We start from the raw sequence: 19,519 nt of genomic DNA on the forward strand, positions 1-19,519 counted from the left end.
AGGGCTCCCTTGACAACTCATCCCTTCCCATTTATCATTCTCTTGGTACTTAGCCCTGTGACTGCAAAAAATGCGACACTTGTGCCAACATCTCCTCCAAATAAAGCCACATTTCACTTGTGTATCTGCACGGGTCATGTACTGCTTCCGGTGCTCCTTGTGGCCTCCTCCACATTGGAGAGACTGGACACAGACAGAGAGATTGCATCATTGAGCAGAATCGCTCTGTCCACTGCAATAAAGAGATCTCCCAGTGGCCAACCATTTTAATTCCACACAACATTCCCACACTGTCATGTCTAACAATGGCCTTGAGCACTGTCAAATGGAGGCTTCCTGCAAATTGGAGGAGCAACACCTAATATTCTGTTTGGGCACTCTCCAACCAGAAGGCATGAACATCAATTTTTCCAGTTTCTGATAAACCCCTCCCTTGAGACTCTCTCTTTCCCTATCCCTCTGTCTCCCTTCCTCTAGCTCCTCACCCACTTCCCTTCCCTCTGAATAGAGAAATAGTTTTCTCCTACTCTTCCACCCATATCCACGTCTTACTAGAGAGCCTTAATTCCTCCCCCTGCTCATTCATCTCACTACCCCCCTACCTTTTTATTGAAAAACCTACCTGCTTTTTGCTCATACCTTGACGAAGGGCTCAGGCCAAAAACTTTGTTTACCCTTCACTTCTAATAGATGCTGCGTGTCTGCTGAGTTTCTCTGGCATTTTTGTGAATTGCATACATACTGATCCACTTGGGAGAGATGTTTTGGAACAGAAGACTATGTTTTTAGTGCAGTTTTAGGGGTTGTGTAGAAACTTTGTCATTCAAAGTTCAGATTTATTGTCAGAGTACATATATGATATTGCATACAACCCTGAGATCCTTTGACCTGAGGGTAAGAATTTCTACTTATCAGTAGTGCATAATAAAACTATTCTCAAGAAAAGATACATAGACAAAAGAGAGAAATGTAAGCAAGAAGGAAGTGCAGACAAACTGCAAACAGAAAATCAATGTTCAAAGAAAGTGTCCTTAAATTAGTCTCTGATTGGTGGAGGGATAGCAACTGTTCTTAATCCTGGTGGTCTGAGTCTTGTGGCACTTACACCTCTTTACTGACATTCAAGATCCCTTATTGTCCTGTAATGAAAACAGTGCAATATTACACAGAATTTGCTTTAGTCTGCTATAAGACAGACAGATCTTCCATCAGCAGAAATTGCCTGAAGTGCCTCTTACAGTCAGAAAGTGAAGGCAGCAGTTCGAACAGAGCATGTCCTCGGTGATATTGATCTTTGATGATTGCTGCTGCTCTCTGATGGCAGCCTTCCATGTACATTTTCTCGTTAGTGGGGAGATTTTTGCCTGATATACTATGATGTGCTGGGCTTTCCTCTTTGAGGTATTGGTGCCCCCATACCAGGCTGTGATGTAGACGGTCAGCACATTTTCCACTACACATCTGGTAAAGTTTATGAAGGCTTTCTATATCATACTAAACATCCTCAAACTCCTGAGAAAGTAGAGGCGCAGACATGCTTTTTTTCCACAATTATATTAGTGTATTGTGTCTAGGAAAGGTCATCCAAAATAATGACTCCCAGGAATTTAAATTTGCTCACCCTCTCTACTCTGATCCTTCAGTGATCACTGGTTTTCCCATCCTGAAGTCTACAATCAGCTTCCTGGTTAGTAACATTAAGTGTGAGGGTGTTAGTACACCATTCAGCTAAATTTTCAATCTCCCTCCTGTACGCTGACTCATCTCCCCCTTTTATACAAATTTGCAGGGGGTGTTATGTCACACCGAGCTACACAGTCATAATGTAAAATGAGTAGAGCAAGGGGCTAAGAGCACAACACTGTGGTGCTCTAGTACTTATGGAGATTATGGAGGAGATGTTCTTAGCAATCCTCACTGATTCTGGTCTTGAGGTGAGAAAATCCAGGATCTAAATTCACAGTGTGGTATTGAGGCTCAGGTCTTGGAGCTTGCTGATCAGTTTTGAAGGGTTGACTGTGTCGATTGTCTACAAAGGTCATCCTGATGTGTACATCTTTGCTATCCAGGTGTTCATTGCCAGAGGGAATTGTCGAGTATGAAGTAGAAGGAATGAGACATAGTCAGTTTACTGTTGATCATATTAACTACAGTCACTTTTCATCACTATTTTTCTTCTGTAACGTAATGAATGTTAATTGAAAATACAGCAATGGTGTGTTTAAACAAACTCAAAGCATGATGTCATTGTTTTAATTATTTCTTGTACATGTGTTTGCAGAATTAATGCCAAACAGCAATGAAATGTATTTATATGATGCCTTTGACTTGGCAAGTTATTTCTCAGAAGTGTTAAAACATAAAATGTTGATGATGATGAGGAACATCCCACCCCTCCCATCCTCTCTCCATTTTCCATAAGCATTACTCCCTCCATGACTGTCTCGTCCACTCATCCCTTCCCACCAACCGTCCTTGGTACCTACACCTGTGACCTCAAGAACTTGCACTTATACATCCTTACTCGCCATTATTAGGGGCCCCAAATAGCCTTTCAAAGTTCAAGATTCCTTTATTGTCCGGAACCAATGCACAAAATGTAATAATATACTAAATTCTTCTTTTTGTCTCCCAAATCCCAACCTCCAATACAATAAGGAAGCTGTCAGTGCACAAAGTCCCTTTGGGAGCCTTTCTTGCCCTCAGCAAACTTTTCAATCCTGGTCTCGATACCTGGTTTTCACAAAGCAATTTCCAGCAGCCCGCAGCCTGTTTTTAATACTCCAGCCACCAGACATCAGCATCCCGCAGCTTTCATAGTTCCTTCAGCTGCTGAGCTCCTTGCTAGTTCACTGTCAAGGTCACCTTTCCTGTGCATCCACTCCCAGGCTTCTCCTTATCACTGGGAGCTGTTCTTCTGCTTCTGGTGATCTTTTGGTCTGTTGATTCCATGGAGCCCGCAACCCCTCTTGGTGCACTGTCAAGTATGGGTGCCATTATCTTGAGCACAGACCTCTGGTTTTCAAGATATTTTAAAAAAACAGTTGGCCCCTTTTACAGTGTTTAAAGCTTGTATTGAGCCATTAACATCATGATCAGACAATAGGACCTCCAGAGGAGTATTGTCTCCATTCCCCACTCTCACAGGTCCGCGCCAGTGGCAGCACTGCTATTGCAGCAGCGCCACCATCTTTGGAAGATCAAATTTTAATAAATTAATTTACCTTCCCTCTTATTATCTACACAGATGGTGCAGCTAGAATGAATGACTAACGTGAGGTTTAGAGTGAAAACAACTGTAAATGCTTGTCTATAGAAAGTTTCTAAATGTTGGAATAGTGGTTAAAATGACAATTTGGCACAGCAGTATGTTTCCAGAGTGGGAACCACAAATTAAAAATCATTACCAAACCTACTGTGCATTTTCTGAAATTAATATTTTTCCTGGATTCATATGAACACAAAATAAAATTAATTCCTTTATCTTTTATTGGTGTGCATTCCAACATTAGTTACTTCATTATTTTACATATTTTGATATAAATGAAAGCAATTTCTAAGAACATATATTAATGCACCATGCTATTGCTATGGGTTGCAAAGATCTTAACAAATTGCTACTTTTGCTCATCTCTAAATCACTTTTATTACTTTGTTAAAGATGCTCATGATGCACCTTGTGGATGAAAGGAGCATTTGGTATGTCAGTTTTGAAGTTCTTATCTGGTCACAACAGCTTCCTTCAGCTTACAGCTTGATGCCCCAGCTCTTATGATCTTTCCCTTGACCAATAAAATGCATAACATAGAGCTGGCAGTTGTCACTAAAGATAAACATAATCTTTGCTTCATATGTCAGAATTTTGTCAGCAAGCACTTGTCAAATTGAAGAGGCTTGCTGAAACTTTACAATTAGGTGTTAAATGAAAGATTTTAGAAGTGAGATAAACTTTGGTCATGATCAGTCTGTACTTGGGTGCAGTTTGGTTTGCTTAAAGTGGTTAAATAGCAAATATGTGTATCAATTTGTAACCTGTGATTCTATTGGATTGAATGATCTTTTATTCAAACAAAATTATGACATGCAGAAACTGACAGAACTTGATATAAAATGGACAGATTCAATTATCTTGCACTGTCTGTTAGCAAATTCAATTCTGGACATTAGCATTATTCCCAAACAATGCTTTCTCAAATCTGTCTTACCTAATATATAATGTAAGTTCAGATGTTTCTATCAGTAGGAGCCTATATGTCAAAAATAAACCAACATGGTTTCATAAAATTCTTCAACAGACATAGTAATAGTTTAAGAAATGAGTAAACTTCAAAAAAAAATTCCATTCAAGTTGAGGGAGTATTTAATGTTCTTTCATTATGTGGCAGACTTCTGATTTTAACTTCATCCATTGCCAAAGTTAAGGTAAAAGATGGAGACCTTTTGCCATTGCGACATGGCTAAGCAATTTTGGGAGAAGCAGTGCAATTTTTATTGTTGTTTATCTTCCTTGTGGATGTTTTTGTTTTCTCTTCCTATCTATCCAGGAGTTAAAAACATGTAAATTACTTGAGTGGTTATGAGATGAAAATCTGAGATTGAATCTGAATGAAATAATTTGGTTTATGTTTCCATTATTCAGGACATAATGTAACTTGCATAATTTAGTTCATGCTGAGACAGTAAGGCAATGCAACCATCTCAGAATGCAAGCTTGGGAAGCAGAGACCCATGACTTTAGGGACAGCATACAGATGGAGACGTGGATTTTAAGAGACCACAGGAGACTGAAATCTCATGATTTTAAAAGGAATACAGGCCTGATAGGTTGAGGTACATCACCAGAGTGTGGGGGTGGGGGCCTTGCGGGTTTCAGAACAGTGCTGGAGGCCCCATGCATTTAAAGACAATCATAGTGGTTAACTAAAATCCTAGCCAGTAAATTTCTAGTTTTTTGAGACTGATCTTTTGGGGAATGGTATTTTGAGTCCCAGTTAGATCCCGGCTGACTGTTGAGTGCTTAAAAAGAGAGGAACAGATGGGGAAAGAAAGAGAGGGAGTCTCCCTCCAGTCAGTACTCCTTCTCTGCTTCTTTCCACACACGACTGCACATACCAGTACTCCTTGCCATTGTATCTGACTACTGAGCCAATGGTTCTGTTACTTGCTCTCCTGCATACTGCTCAGTAATTTTAGTTGGGACTGGAGAGCAGTTCAGAAGAGTGATGTGTTACGAGCCCAGAGGACTCCAAAACCCAGCACCAATAGAAATTCACCAAGACAATGTTTACTTAAACAAAAGTTGCTTTTAATTTTCTTTAAACATAAAAACACGATCAAACTTTAACTTATTACTATTAACTTAACCCCCTTCTAATTCTAAGTGCATGTATATGTAATGTGTATATGTTCAGGAAAGTTCTTTGTTTCACAGTCCAATCATTCACTTCTCACTTCTCCAATTTCACAAGTATCAGGCAATTTTTATACTGTGCACAGAATTTAACATTTATGAATCTTCATCAGGCTCTGGTGGTTAAAGTTAAATGGTTACCATTCAGGAAGGTTCTTGTTGGTTTCAGACAGATAGTTGTTGCTCGTTGGACACACACAAACTGATTTCCTCCAATCATTCACTTCAATGTCTTGCCAAAAAAACTTGTCCCATCATGGGTTTTCTAAATGATAACCTCCTCTTCCAGGTCACCACAGTGTTCCTCTTGGTTCCCTTATTTCAGGAGAAACACTCTAGCCAGCCATTTCCTCTTGTAAGGACTACAAAGTTTTTGAACAGGCTGAACTCAGAACTCATAACCCATCTTCAAAATGGAGTTTTTCAACAAGCTTGCCATTTTTCAGCCTCGACTCCTAATGTAGAACTCACTTCTCTCTTTCTCTCACTGAGAGAAGAATCCTGTTTGTTTTTCCCTCTCTCTGCTTGTAAAAACCAAAAACCTCTCCCAAGGCTCGAAATCCAATCTTTGAAAGATCTTATCAAGTACTTCTGAGCCTGGGCTTTATTGCTCATACACAATAGATCAGCATTCTTCATTGCTACTGCATAGCCAATCCGTGTCTCAATGACTAGCCTCAGCAAAGCCCTTGCATTTTAAATGAGTCATCTTTACTATTTGTGAAGTGACCTACAGTATATGCCCACAATCTATCTCTTATTTATCCATAACCATTCTAATATCCCCCGCAACAGGTGGGAATGAGGGACAATGGTGGTGAGCAAAGGGCCAGATGGATAGGAGGAGGAGGTAAGCCCAGTGAAGAGAAGGAAAGAGACTTGACTGCAGGGTGCAATAAAGTGTTGGCTTGAGGCTGTAGGTCTGGGATAGAATTGGAGGAGATTGCTAGTGAGTTGCCAGTGAAGGAGAACTGATTCAGGGATAGGAGGATTGAGGAAAGTAGTTAGAGAATGGTGTAAAGTAAAGAGAAAAGAACCCAGAGGACCCCAAAACCCAGCAGCAATAAATATTCACCGACAAATGGTTACTTAAACAAAAGTTGCTTTTAATTATCTTTAAACATGAAAATAGAATTACACTTTAACTTAACTCTATTGACTTACTTAACCTAACTTAACCCCCTTCAAATTCTAAGTGCACATGTATGTAATGTGTGTGTAAGTTCAGAAAAGTTATTTGATTTACAGTCCAATCTCACTTCTCATTCCTCCAAGTTCATTGGTTGCAGACAATTCTTATACTGTGCACACAATTTAACATTTATAAAGTTCACCAGGCTTTTGAGCTTGAAAGCTAAATGGTTACCGCTCAGGAAGATTCTTGTCAGTTTTCAGAGAGTTTTGTTGTACGCTGACATACACAATTGATTCTTTTTTTAAAATAAGCCACTTCAGTGTCTTGCCAAAGAAACGTTCCCCCTCAGGGTTCTCCAGATGATAACCTCTTTCTTTCAGGTCACCACAGAGTTCCTTTTTGTTTTGCTTATTCCAAATGAAACATTAGATAGTCAGTCCTCTCCTCTTGTATGAACCACAGCGCCTTTGATCAGGCTGTCTTCCAAATGGGGCTTTCCACAAGCTTGCCAGCTCATCCTGTTCTAGATCTGGCTTCTGTTGCTGACAGAGAAAACCTGTTTTACATTTTCTGCTTGCAAAACCACATGACCCTCTTGGAACATCTCCATACAATCTGCGGCTCCAACAAGATCTTTTATCTGTTGCCTTTTGTAAACAAAAATCCTTTAGTAAAGTCTCTCGAGCACTCTCCAAAGCTCTTGCAAAAGCTGTGGAGCCAATATGTCTAGCATTAGCAGAGCTCCAGTATTTCAAATAAGATCTGTTTTAAAGTGTTTGTATGTAACCTACTCTAATAAACCTTTCCCAATTCATCTCCCAAAAACATATCTATATTCTCTGTCACAGCAGGTACAAAATAATTACACTGTATACTAGAATAAAAATTAACATCACAACTAATGATAAACAAACAGACAGAATTCAATATTATATCTCTTGTTCCCACAGATAAAAAATAGAAAAAAGGCTGTAACTAACGTATATAAATCTATACCTCTAAACTAAAAAGAAAAAGCCACTGGGATGCCTTAAACCACCAAAAGGGTAACAGTAATGGTATGTTGGTGAATTGCCTTATATGTAAGGCCTTGTATGTTCAGGAAGAGCCTACAAATGCTTCATATGTTACATACAAATTAGTAAACCACAACTTCAGTTTTCAAAACATTGCATCTGATCTTCTCGAGATTGAAACATGATAAGGTTTGGATCATCCATTGTGTATAACTAAGAGGGATAGAGTCCTTCCATCTTAGCAAAATAGATCTTCTAGCCATTAAAGTGGTAAAAAAAATCACATGGCAATCTGACTGTTCTTTCTCACCACACCAAATAAAGCTGTAATGCAGTGGTTCTCAACCATTTTCTTTCCTCTCACATACCACTTTAAGTATTCCCTATGCCATAGATGCTCTGTGATTAGTAAAGGATTGCTTAAGGTGGTATGTGGGTTGAAAGAAAAAGTTTGAAAACCGCTGTTTTAATTGTACTAATTGTCTCCTTATGTGCACGGTTTCGTAACTCCAAAGGAAATGGGCCAGTGAAAATTTTTCTCAAGCAAAATATTTCAGTAATAATTGGGTCTAGAGCAGTTATTCTCAACCTTCCCTTCCCACTCATATACAACCTTAAGCAATCCCTCACTAATCACAGAGCAGCAAAGGCACAGAGATTACTTAAAGTGGTATGTGAGTGGAAAGAAAAAGGTTGAGAACCACTGCCACTGCTGTAATGGGATGAGGTTGAATTGTATCCGAGAAAATATGATAAAATGCATTAAAAATTTCCTTCTAATAATGATCTAATGCTGAATAGGACCAAAATATATGAAGTAAGGAAGCAACCCCATTATGACATCTGTCACATAAAGGGTTGATAGTGGGAAAAACCTTAGCTAATTTATCTTTGGATAAATGTGCTCTATGTACTATCTTGAACTGGTCCATATATCCTTGGAAAGAATAGTTTGTAAGTTGCTCTCCCAAGTATTCTTAATTTTATTCATAGAAACATAACATATTTTAGAAATTAATCCATAAATGAATCCTATTAAACCCTTTTGACAATGATTTAACTGAAAAGTTAAGTCTATACAATTACTATCATGGGAGAACAGAAAAGTAGTAACTTGGTTTCTCAGAAAATCTCTAACTTATAAATATCTAAAACAATGGAAATTAGGGGGATTAAATTTATGTGACAAATGCTCAAAAGTCATCAAATAGCTGTTTACAATAAGTCAAAAAATGAAGCGATACCCTTTTCTCTCCATTTATGAAAAACAAGATCAAGGCAAGATGAAGGAAAAATAAATTATTAATAATTGGAGTGGATAAATAAAAAATTCTCAGTTTGAGATGACGCTTGAATTGAAACCAAGTTCATAACAATTTTTGACTACTGAATTGCCTGTTAATTTTTGACTTCTGAATTGCCTGTTAATTCACCTTTACCAAATTAAATGGAAGGGAAGCGCCAAGTAGTGTAGCCCGAGCAAATTTGTTAAAACCTTTCAGCTCCATGGATGTCCATTCTGGGTAGTCCGATTTATCTATGTCATAAATCCAGAAAATAATATATTTAATATTAATAGTCCAATAATAATGTCTCAGGTTAGGTAAAGCAAGCCCCCATCTTTTTTTGATTTTTGTAAATGAGATTTATTCAAACGTGGACTCTTGGTGTTCCAAACATACAAAAAGATAATAGATTCAACTGAGTCAAAAATTTCTATGCAATAAAAATCAGAATTGCTGGAATGAATATAAAAATTTAGACAGAAAATTTATTTTGATGACATTAATTCTACCAACAAGTGACATAAAAAGGGGGGACCATTTAGATAGGTCTTTATCACCTGTCTAAAAAGAGGACTGAAGTTTTCTTTGAAAATATCTTTAAATATCTTAGAAGCTTCAACCTCTAAATAGGTGAAAGATCCCCTCACTATTTTAAATGGAATATTATTATAGATAGGAACAGAACCATTCAAGGGAAAAAGTTCACTTTTGTGCAAGTTAAGTTTGTAACCTGTAAATGTTTCCTCTTGAAAATGTTCTAATGGCCATGTAGTAGACCTTTTTTACTTAGTTGCCTTGATCCCCTTGCCATTGGTCTGTAATTTCACTCTATCATGCCTGTATAGTATGCAGTGGTTATCTTGTTAAAATAAATTATGCACAGGCAATTTGCACTTCTCATTATGAAATACAGAACTTGGAACATGAGCAGACACACCTGAATATTGCCTGTGGAAGAAGTAAATGTATTATAACCCTCCAACTCAGAATGGTGAAAAACCAGCTTACAAGTGTCATCAGTGCATATACAAAACCGTGGCATCTATAGTTGTAGCCAAAGAGAACTTTCACTCTGTCTGTGATTGATGCTCTATCAATTACTGAAAGACTGAGGATGAGAAACCAATAGGCTTTTTATTCACTAAAAAAAAGGCTCATCCATACTGCTTGTCTGTCCTGCACTGAGGAGAAGGCTGTGGAACAGTCACCTTTATGCAGGAACCTGTGGGAGAGGCCACAGGTAGAGCCGGCCAAGGGGTGTGCTCAAACAGACAAATACATACAATGGTTTAACACATTTGTCCTTCATTTTTAAAAAGAGTCCAGAGGGGTGAAGTGGTGCTTACAAAGTCACAAATTAAGTCGCTCAAGTGGCCTGGTCGTACGTTGTGACTACAGTGCAGTGATGAGGTCCTGGACGGTTTTGGGCACCTGTGTGTGCTCATCGGTGCTGTGCTTGTGGGTAAGCGACAATGACTCTGGTGTATCCTCTGTTGGGGAAGAGGCAGGGTACCATGGTTCAGGGGGGCGAATGGGGTGTAGGTCTCCAAGGCCCTTGAAGGAGCCAGATCCTTAACAGAGATACTGTCGTGTCCTTCAGGATATGTCAGATAGGCATATTGGGAGTTGACATGGAGGAAATATACTCTTTCGACTAGGGATCAGATTTATGGCTTCTGACAAGCTTCTGGAATAGAACCAGCCTTGGAGATGTAAGTGGTCAATCTGCACACTGGCACTGGTCTTGCGGGGCAGGGCGTCCAATGGCTGTTTCCTCAGCCAGTACAAGATATTGTAATTTTAGGTGGACAGTTCAATTCTCCACCTCAGTTTCTTGTCATTTTTAATTTTGCCGCGCTGCTTGTTGTTAAACATGAACGCAACTGCACGTTGGGTAGTGAGCAGGATAAATTGTTTACCAGCCAGGTAATGGCACCAGTGCCACACAGACTCGACAATGGCTTGGGCCTCTTTCTCAACCAAGGAGTGTCAAATTTCAGGGTCCTGTAGGGTACGGGGAAAGAAAACAACTGGTCTGCAAGGGTGGCCACCAGGGCGAAGTCTGATGCATCGCTTTCCACCTGGAAAGGGATGAATTCATCCACAGCATGCATTGTGGCCTAGGCAATGTCTGCCTTGATGTGGTTGAAGGCTGTACAAGCCTCTGCCATCAGAGGGAAGGACATGGATTTGATGAGGGGGCGGTCCTCCTGCATAATTAGGGACTCATAAAAAGGGCATAACCTGAGACACTTTTTTAGGGCCTTAAGGTTGTGGGGGAGTGGATGAGTGGGGGTTGGCATGGAGGAGGTGGACCCTTTCAACCAGTGGGTTGGAATTATGGCTCATGACACACTTCCAACAAAGGGAAAGGTTGGTAGAGTTTCTTTGAGCCAATTTCCTCGTGTAAGGCTATGGAGTTCCATTAAGACCAGGGTTTGCTGCTGAATTTCATAAAGACTGCAGGAGCAAAACAAAGTATTGGGTTCAGCCTTAAGAGTGTGCACTCTACACTGTCTAGAAATTATTTTAAGGATTTTTACACAGAAATCCTGCGATATTGACCTAAGCAGCTTAGGTCGTTTACACTAAATGGAATAAAGCCAGCATAATGCCCGGTCAGTGTGTCCTTTTACACAGCAAACCAGCAATCTGGAAGCAAAATAGGCAGGATGTGTAACACAACAGCGTTGACACCTATTGTCACGTATAACATATCGTATTTGACGGCATGTTAGACCCACTTTTTTTTCCCCAAAAATGATTCAAAGATATTCTCTGGTCTTAAATGCAAAGTTTAAATTAGGTGATAATAGTGAGTAACGCAACAGTATCATTGTGTGGCTCACTAGCATCACCTCTATCTATCATTGGGGCTGGTGGTGGGGCTGTTATGAGACTCTCCTGGCAGCCCGCTGTTGGTCCCCACACTGGTCATTGTGTTTAGAATGTGTCAGGTTCGAGAGAGACAAGTCTGGAGACAAGGGTTTGCAATCAAGCATTACTTTTATTAACACAGAACAATTAATGGAAGAGCGTGAGAAAATCATAGCGGGAATAAAACACACACGTGCACAATTTATAAAAGAGCGTGGGAAAATGCCACCTAAATTAATCCCTTACTAATCACCGCTATCTATTGTTGGAGGCTGTAAACGGGCTGTTGAGGGGGGAGTGGGGCGGTGAGTTTCAGTTTCAAACTGAGGACAAACCCACAGACCAGCTTGCTCACACCACAAGGTGACTTGAGACATCTAGGGACAGCTGACAGTGTGGGGCCTGGTCTTTTATCACAATGCCACTCCTTAATACTAATCTCTCCCTTAATATCTGAAGGTTTGTCAGTGACTGTCTTGAATTCATTCAGGAACTGAGCATTCACAGCCTCCTTCTGTACAGTTCCAGATTCAGTACCCTTTGATGCATACTTTTAAAAAAATCTTATTCATGAATGATCAAGCCCTATTTTGAAAGACCAGCATCCACCCCACATCTGTCCTGTCAAAGCCATGAATTATGTACTTATGAATTAAATTATTTCTCATTCTCCTCCCAGCATCACATCAGTGCCTCACCAACCTAATAAAACGATGAGTCTAGTAGAGGATACATCACTATTTCACCACCAGCTGATTTCATCTTCAGCTCCAGCCATTTCAACTACAGCACAGACTTCTGCATTTATAAGAGCATGCATAGACATCTGAGATGGGTTAAACCCCAAGTGCCTGCCGGTCAGGAATTCCCTAGTGAACTACTCGCTGTCAGCCAGATCGACTCTGCCTTTTATCCTTGCTGTATAATTGTGGACCGCAGGGACTGAGCAGGACAATGGTATTATTAAAAAGATTTTTCCTGTTGTCCTACTTGCATGTTTTATCAATGTTTTAAATGCTTCCCCGTTAATATACTAAAATAAAATATGACACACATGCACATCCTTTCCTGAGTTGGTCTCGGAATGCTGCATTGCCCTTTTACACAGATGGTGTTCCGGCACTGTTTCTACCTCTGCTGCTGGAAAAAAGCCAGGACTGGAATAACCTCTACCCCCCCCCCCCCCCACCCACACACCCCCAACAGTTCACTGGAATTTGTTTGTTACCTATTTTTAGAATTTATTCATATAAATACGCTCAAGCTGTAGGATCAGCAAGATGATGAAGAGGTTACGCACAAAGAGGAGACACACACTACGGGAGTGAATTCAACACTGATTTATTGTGCTGGAAGCTCTGCTTATAAAGGGGTCAGAAGCCCATCTCTGACATCATTATTCCACCTGACTGGTTGGCATTATGATCCCCTTCTTGGGATTGGTCGTTTAGTGCTACCTGGGGAGCGGCCAATCAGTGAGCCCCTCTCATCCCCAGGTGTGGCTTTTTCCCTCGCTCCACCCGATTGGCTGCCTGCCGCTGGCCAGCCCATCAGAGTGGGACACTGCAGCTGTGTGCTGCTGAGTCAAGAGCCGACTTTGAAGAGCATAGCCTATCTCTTTGGCTGTGTAGGCCATGGGCTCCCGGTGCCAGGTCGCCGCTTCAGGCATGCTGCGTTCGGCGGCTCACTACATGACCTCCCCCACCTCCCCAGAATTGTCGCTCGCTGAGGCCTTATGTTTGGCAGGCTTGCCCCTTTGGCATGGATGGTTAGAGTCAAGGAATGCCAGCTTGAGCCGGTCCAGGGTGAAAGTCTCCTTTCTCCCCTCAATATCCAAAAGACATGTTGACCTGTGGTGTCGTATTGTATGGGCCTTCGTAAAATCTCTATAGTAGGGGTCTTTGTGGCCTGTGTCTGACAAAAACATTTACAAGTCTCAAGTTCTATAGGTACAAATATCATCCGTGAGCTGTGCTGCTTTGGCTGAGTCAGGGTGAGTGTGCCCAGGTAATCCTGCAGGAGGAGCAAGACGGCCTCAGGGACATTGTCCCCAGTGTCTTTGGTGGCCAGGAATTCCCCCTGAATCACTAATATTGCGCCGTACGCCATTTTGGGTGCAAAAACCTCTAGGCCTTCTTTAGAACCAGCCCAGATTCCCCAGGAATCCCCACGGGAGCTCATCCACTCAGCTGGGGCCATTGAGTCTGGCCTTGAAAGCTGCTTTAAGGTGTCGATGGAATCACTCCACCAAACCATTGGCCTGAAGGTGGTAAGCTGTGGTATGGTGGAGTTGAGTACGCAGGGCGTTAGTGAGATTAGACCAGAGCTGGAGGTCAATTGGGAGCCCCTGTCCGAGGTTATATGCCCTGGAACCCCAATCCTAGCCACCCAGTTGTGCAGGAGGACCCTAATGCATATTTCTGTAGAGATCTCTGGCAAAGGGATGGCTTCCAGCCATCTAATCAACCTGTCTACTATGGTCAGTAAGTAGCGTGTGCCTCTGGATATTGGTAGGGGGCCCACCAGATCCTCATGGACATGGCTAAAATGGTGACTTGGTGGTTGAAATGACTGTGGGGGATTGAAGTGCCAGTTGATGAAGTAGACAAAGACGATGCAGTCAAACAATATTCATGACTTTTATTAGCAGAAACTTATGGTACAATAATGAAAGACAGTGGATGCATACACATTGAATGCCTATCGGTTTTGCATACAATGAGAGTGTCTTTAACGGTAGAGATAATGCACAGCCAATGTTAGTACAGCAAGCCTTGCCAGAGGGGAGACAGGCAGCTCAGCAGAGATTCACCACAGGGGGCTTTAATGTGGGTATGGATTTTCGAGGTCTGGCACCTTGTATAATTCCTGGCCCACTGGCTGACCTCTTTGTGGAAGCCATGCAGACAAATCAACTAGCAACCATTTTGACGGTTGTTCTGATGGCGGGGTGTGCCAAGTTGAGTATGGCCTCGAAAAAGTGCCACCTCCAGGTAGTGGGAATGATGGGACGAAGCATACCCGTAGACGTGTCGCACAGGTTGATCTGTTCCCCAGGGCCAAGCCATATGTCCTCCAACTGGAGGCCAGTAATCGCAGTGCATTGATGTCCTTGTCCACTGCCTGTGCTTCAGCCAGAGCCTTATAGTCAATGCTAGATGTTGAAGTGTGCACCGCCTGTAATGTGGGACGTGACAAGGCATCAACCACAACGTTGGATTTTCCCACAATATGCTGAATGTCAATAGAAAATTCTGAAATATATGAAAAGTGTCTCTGTTGCCTGGCTGACCACAGGTCAGAAGCCTTAGTGAAGGCAAAAGTGAAGGGCTTATGGTCTGTAAAAATTTGAAAATTCCTGCTCTCAAAGTATCTAAAATGTCTGATTGCCAAGTACAATGCCAGGAGTTCTCTATCAAAAGCACTATATTTCAGTTCAGGCTCCCGCAAGTGAGAGTGGTGGGGGTATCATCTGTAGGGTGTAGCAGGAGGGCAGCGTTAGCCAGGGTGTCTTTTGTTGCCTGGAACTCATCAGATGCCCCTTGGTTCCACGAAATTGTCTTTTTTGTACCGGTCATAAGGGAGAATAAAGGTTTCATGATACAAACTACCCCGGGCAGGAATCTGCGGTAAAAATTCACCATGCCAGCGAACTCGAGGTCCCCTTACTGTTGTAGGTTTGGGGAATGCCCAAATGGCCTCTACCTTGTCAGATAGTGGTTTAGCCCCTTGGCAGTTGATTTGGTGACCTAAAAAGTCAATTGAGTCTCTGCCAAACTGGCATTTTGCTGGTGGAAAAGTTCTGAATATGGGGGTCGGGGTATCTATCCAGCATGGCGGCTTCATTTAGCTGGAAGTAGTCCCCGCATGGTCTCCAACCCCTGATGCCTTAGGACGCATATGGTGCGGGAGTGGCAGACAATGCTAAGTTCTTGCATTTAAAAAAAAACTCCTTGGCGAGGTTGAGTTTATCTGGCGGGAGGCAGTGTGCTCTGGCGTGAAGTGGGGGGCCTTTAGTGAGGATGTGATGCTTTACCCCATGTTTGGACTCAGTGGAGTTAAAGTGTGGCATCGTGGTGGAGGGGAACTTGTCTACAATCTTGGCAAACTCATTGCTTGGACTTGTCACTGAGTTTAGGTGGGGAGCAATCAGTTTGGTGCCTTCCAGTGCAAGGGTCTGAAAAGTCTTTGCGTGTACTAGCTGGTGGCCCTTAACGTCGACTAGGAGGGGTTAGCCCTCAGGAAGTCCATCCCGAGGAGAGGCTGGTGGACATCTGCTAAGACAAATCACCGTGAAGTGGTGGTTGCTGAAATAGAGGGGGTAGTATGGGTGCCGTAAGTCCGTATTGAAGAGTTATTGGCAGCCCTATCTCGCGCCTTGCCTTCCAATGGTGTGCGTCAGAGGTGGAAGGGGGTGAGGACACTGACCTAGGCCCTGGTGTTGACCAGGAAACGTTGGCCTGACACTGTATCCCGGATGTGGAGAAGGTTGTTGTGTAGGCCAGCTGCCGCAGCCACTAAAGACGAACAGCATTGGCATTTCCTGGGATCCGCAGTTTGATTGGCATCGGCAGGCTTACAGGCTTGGAGGAAGACTTGCTGGGCAGTTCTGTCAAGCGGCCTCCTGGTATACTGATGTTGATGAGAAGAGGCCACATGGTCTAACAAAACTCAGGTGTCCCTTTTTTGCCGCCGGGAGCAGGCCAGCTCTAGCAGCTACCTTTCTGGGATCCGTGAAGCCCTCTTTTGCTATAAGTAGTCTGATGGCCTTGGGTAACCTCTCCAGAAAAATTTGCTCGAACAGAGCACAAAGTGTATGGCCATCTTTTAAAGCGAGCATGTCGCTCATGAGGGCTGATGGGGCCCTGTCCCCCAAACTGTTCATGTGCAGCAGACAGTCAGAGTGCTTGCACTGTGAAAGCCCGAAAGCTTGGATTAGTAGCTCCTTGATGGCCTGATACTTTCTTTGTTCTGGAGGTTTCTGGAGGAAGTCGGTAATGTGTGCTGCCGTGTCCTGCTTGAGGGCGCCGACCACATAGTAGAAGCGGGTGTCATCGGCTGTGATGTTCCGTAGGGCGATCTGCGCCTCAGCTTGCTGGAACCACACCCATGGCTGTGATGTCCAGAAGCGGGCAGCTTCAACAAGATTGTGTTGATTGTAGGCTGGTCGCTCATTCTTCAGGTCCACAATGCCATGCCAGTTAGACCAGTCAGGGATCACTACTGTTGCGGCTGCTACTGCTGGAGAGGTTACGCTCAAAGAAGAGACACACACTTTGGGAGTGAATTCAACACTGATTTATTGTGCTGGCAGCTCTGGTTATAAAGGGTTCAGTAGCCAATCTCTGACATCAGCATGCCACTCGACTGGTGGCATTATGATCTGCTTCCTGGGATTAGTTGTTTAGTGCTACCCGGGGAGTGGTCAATCATTGAGCCCCTCTCATCCCCGGGTGTGGCTATTTCCCTAGCTCCACCCGATTGGCTGCCGCTGGCTAGTCCATCGGAGTGAGACACTGCAGCTGTGTGCTGTTGAGTCAAGCGCTAACTTCAAAGCGTGTAGTCCATCTTGGTTGGCTGTGTAGGCTGCAGACTCCCGGTGTCGGGTCACTGTTTCAGGCGTGGCACGTTCCGTGACCCACTACAGTGTACTGAAAAAGTTAAAATATTCGTCTGTGAATTGTTAAAATGGAGGTGAGGGCATAACTTTATATCTTTCAACCCATTTATTCAAAACTTATTTTCAGAAAATGCTAATGCACAAGACTGGTGTCTCACATTTAATGAGTATGAACTGCACAAAAATGAAATTATAACTAAATGTAACATGCAATGTAGGCATACAAATTATTTACAATATTTATTATATTTATAAATGATTAGAAAAGATTTAGCTTAAGTTCCATGTAAATTATTACAATTTAGAAGACCAATTTCTTTTTGTACCTTCAGAAATTACTTTTAAAATGCAATTCTTTGTTTAATTCTCACTTCCTCTGCTGAGAAAAGTTCATCATTTGTATTTTATCTTTTCCAAAACTTTTTAAAGTTAATTCTATAATATAGCCAATTTAACCTTGTTAGGTTGTCTGGTACAAATCTTAAATTGGTAACTGAGACTTCTCTGCATTCATTTAATTCTACACTTAAAACAATTTTGGCTCGTTTACTTAATTATTCGGATGCACTTCCTATTATACTGGAGAGTTCCAAGCTGTTGCTACAATTTAAACCAATAATGTGCATTAATTGTCCATCTTTTTGCTTTTACCAACAGTCCCAATGTGCTCAATATACAGCCGACAGAAGGGAAGAGGAAAAGATGTGTGACCATCTCATAAGTGCGGCAAAGCATCGAGATCATGTTACAGCAAATCAGTTAAAGCAAAAAATTCTCAACATTCTTACCAACAAGCACGGTGCATGGGGCACCATCTCTCAGAGGTAAGTTACTTTTAGTGTGGGAAAACTTGCATATGTTATATTATTCTGGAACTGTGCATATGATGTGAAAATGGTTTGTAATAAGAGGACAGTAAAACCCCTGTTATCCGGAAATCCAGAAACAGGCTATCTCAAACAACCAGATTTTTTAAAACTCATCATGGAAAATAAATAAATAGACAGATAAACAAATAAATAAATAAATAAATGTTCAGATGAATATGAATAAATAAATATTTAAATAAAAGTTTTCAAATTTTGAAAGTACATGTTCTCTGAAATAACACATAAACCTTTGAGATAGAGCAAATATTCAACCAGTGAAGAGACTTGGTCATGCTTTGTTCATAGCAGCTGTAAGAATAAAGTTTGAATCAAATTGTGTTTAAATAAAATAGCATCACCCAGGATGAAGAGCTGGTTGCTGCCACTCTCCTTATTCCTGCTTAATAAGAGTCTTTATCTTTATTAGTATATTATTCAGTGTATTAGTGAGGCTTTATCTGTAAACTTGGGGAGGGGGGGTTAATTATGATGTCATTGTTCATCTTTCGGGCAGATCTGAAGAGGGGGAGAAACCTGAAGATTCAGTGGCAGTTAAAAGTTTTCAAAGAATATAACTGAAAAGAAAGTAAAATGCTTTAAAGTTTATATATTCATACAAGTGAAGTTTGTTCAGTATAAATACTGCACAGTATTTTTGTCTGTAAAACTGTTTATTCTTAATGTAGGTGTCTTCGTTAAGCAATGTAAAAGTGAATAAAAATGCACCAAATCACTGGAGGAACTCAGCACGTCTTTTTGCAAAAATAAAAAACAAAGAGAGTACTGGTAGAAAATTGTTTGTCAAATTGGAGGCTGGTGACTAGTGGAGTTCCTCAGGGATTGGTCCTGGGTCCACTATTGTTTGTAATAGATATTAACGATCTGGAAGAAGGGGTAGTGAATTGGGTAAGTAAGTTTGCAGATGATACAAAGATTGGTGGTATTGTGGACAGTGAGGAAGATTACTGTAGCTTAAAAAGAGATATTGGAAAGCTAGAGGAGTGGGCTGAGAAATGGCTGATGGAATTTAATACGGATAAGTGTGAAGTGTTGCATTTTGGAAAGGCAAATCTAAATAGGTCATATACATTGAATGGTAAATAATTGAGGAGCGCAGAGCAACAAAGGGATTTAGGAGTTATGGTAAATAGTACCCTCAAAGTTGATACTCAGGTAGATAGAGTGGTGAAGAAGGCATTTGGAATGTTGGCCTTCATAAATCGGAGTATTGAATTCAAGAGTTGGGATGTTATGACGAAATTGTACAAAGCATTGGTGAAGCCAAATTTGGAATACTGTGTGCAGT

The 19,519-nt window shown here is 41.6% G+C and overlaps 1 protein-coding gene and 1 long non-coding RNA gene across 27 annotated transcripts in view; one reads left to right on the plus strand and one right to left on the minus strand.

Annotated features, from left to right (window-relative positions):
• nbeaa (neurobeachin a) overlaps nucleotides 1-19,519 on the plus strand; it is a 1,045,297-nt gene that overhangs the window by 656,241 nt on the left and 369,537 nt on the right. For all 26 annotated transcript variants that reach the window (XM_069891655.1, XM_069891654.1, XM_069891651.1 and 23 more), the window contains one exon: nucleotides 18,002-18,168. In XM_069891655.1, coding sequence (XP_069747756.1) covers nucleotides 18,002-18,168 — 167 coding nt within the window. The remainder of the gene's footprint in view (nucleotides 1-18,001; nucleotides 18,169-19,519) is intronic.
• LOC138739486 (uncharacterized) overlaps nucleotides 17,007-19,519 on the minus strand; it is a 61,896-nt gene continuing 59,383 nt past the window's right edge. Inside the window, exon 3 of the long non-coding RNA XR_011342288.1 lies at nucleotides 17,007-17,375. This is a non-coding gene — a long non-coding RNA (uncharacterized lncRNA). The remainder of the gene's footprint in view (nucleotides 17,376-19,519) is intronic.

The sequence above is a fragment of the Narcine bancroftii genome, chromosome 7 (assembly GCF_036971445.1).
Source record: "Narcine bancroftii isolate sNarBan1 chromosome 7, sNarBan1.hap1, whole genome shotgun sequence".
Taxonomy (NCBI): domain Eukaryota; kingdom Metazoa; phylum Chordata; class Chondrichthyes; order Torpediniformes; family Narcinidae; genus Narcine; species Narcine bancroftii.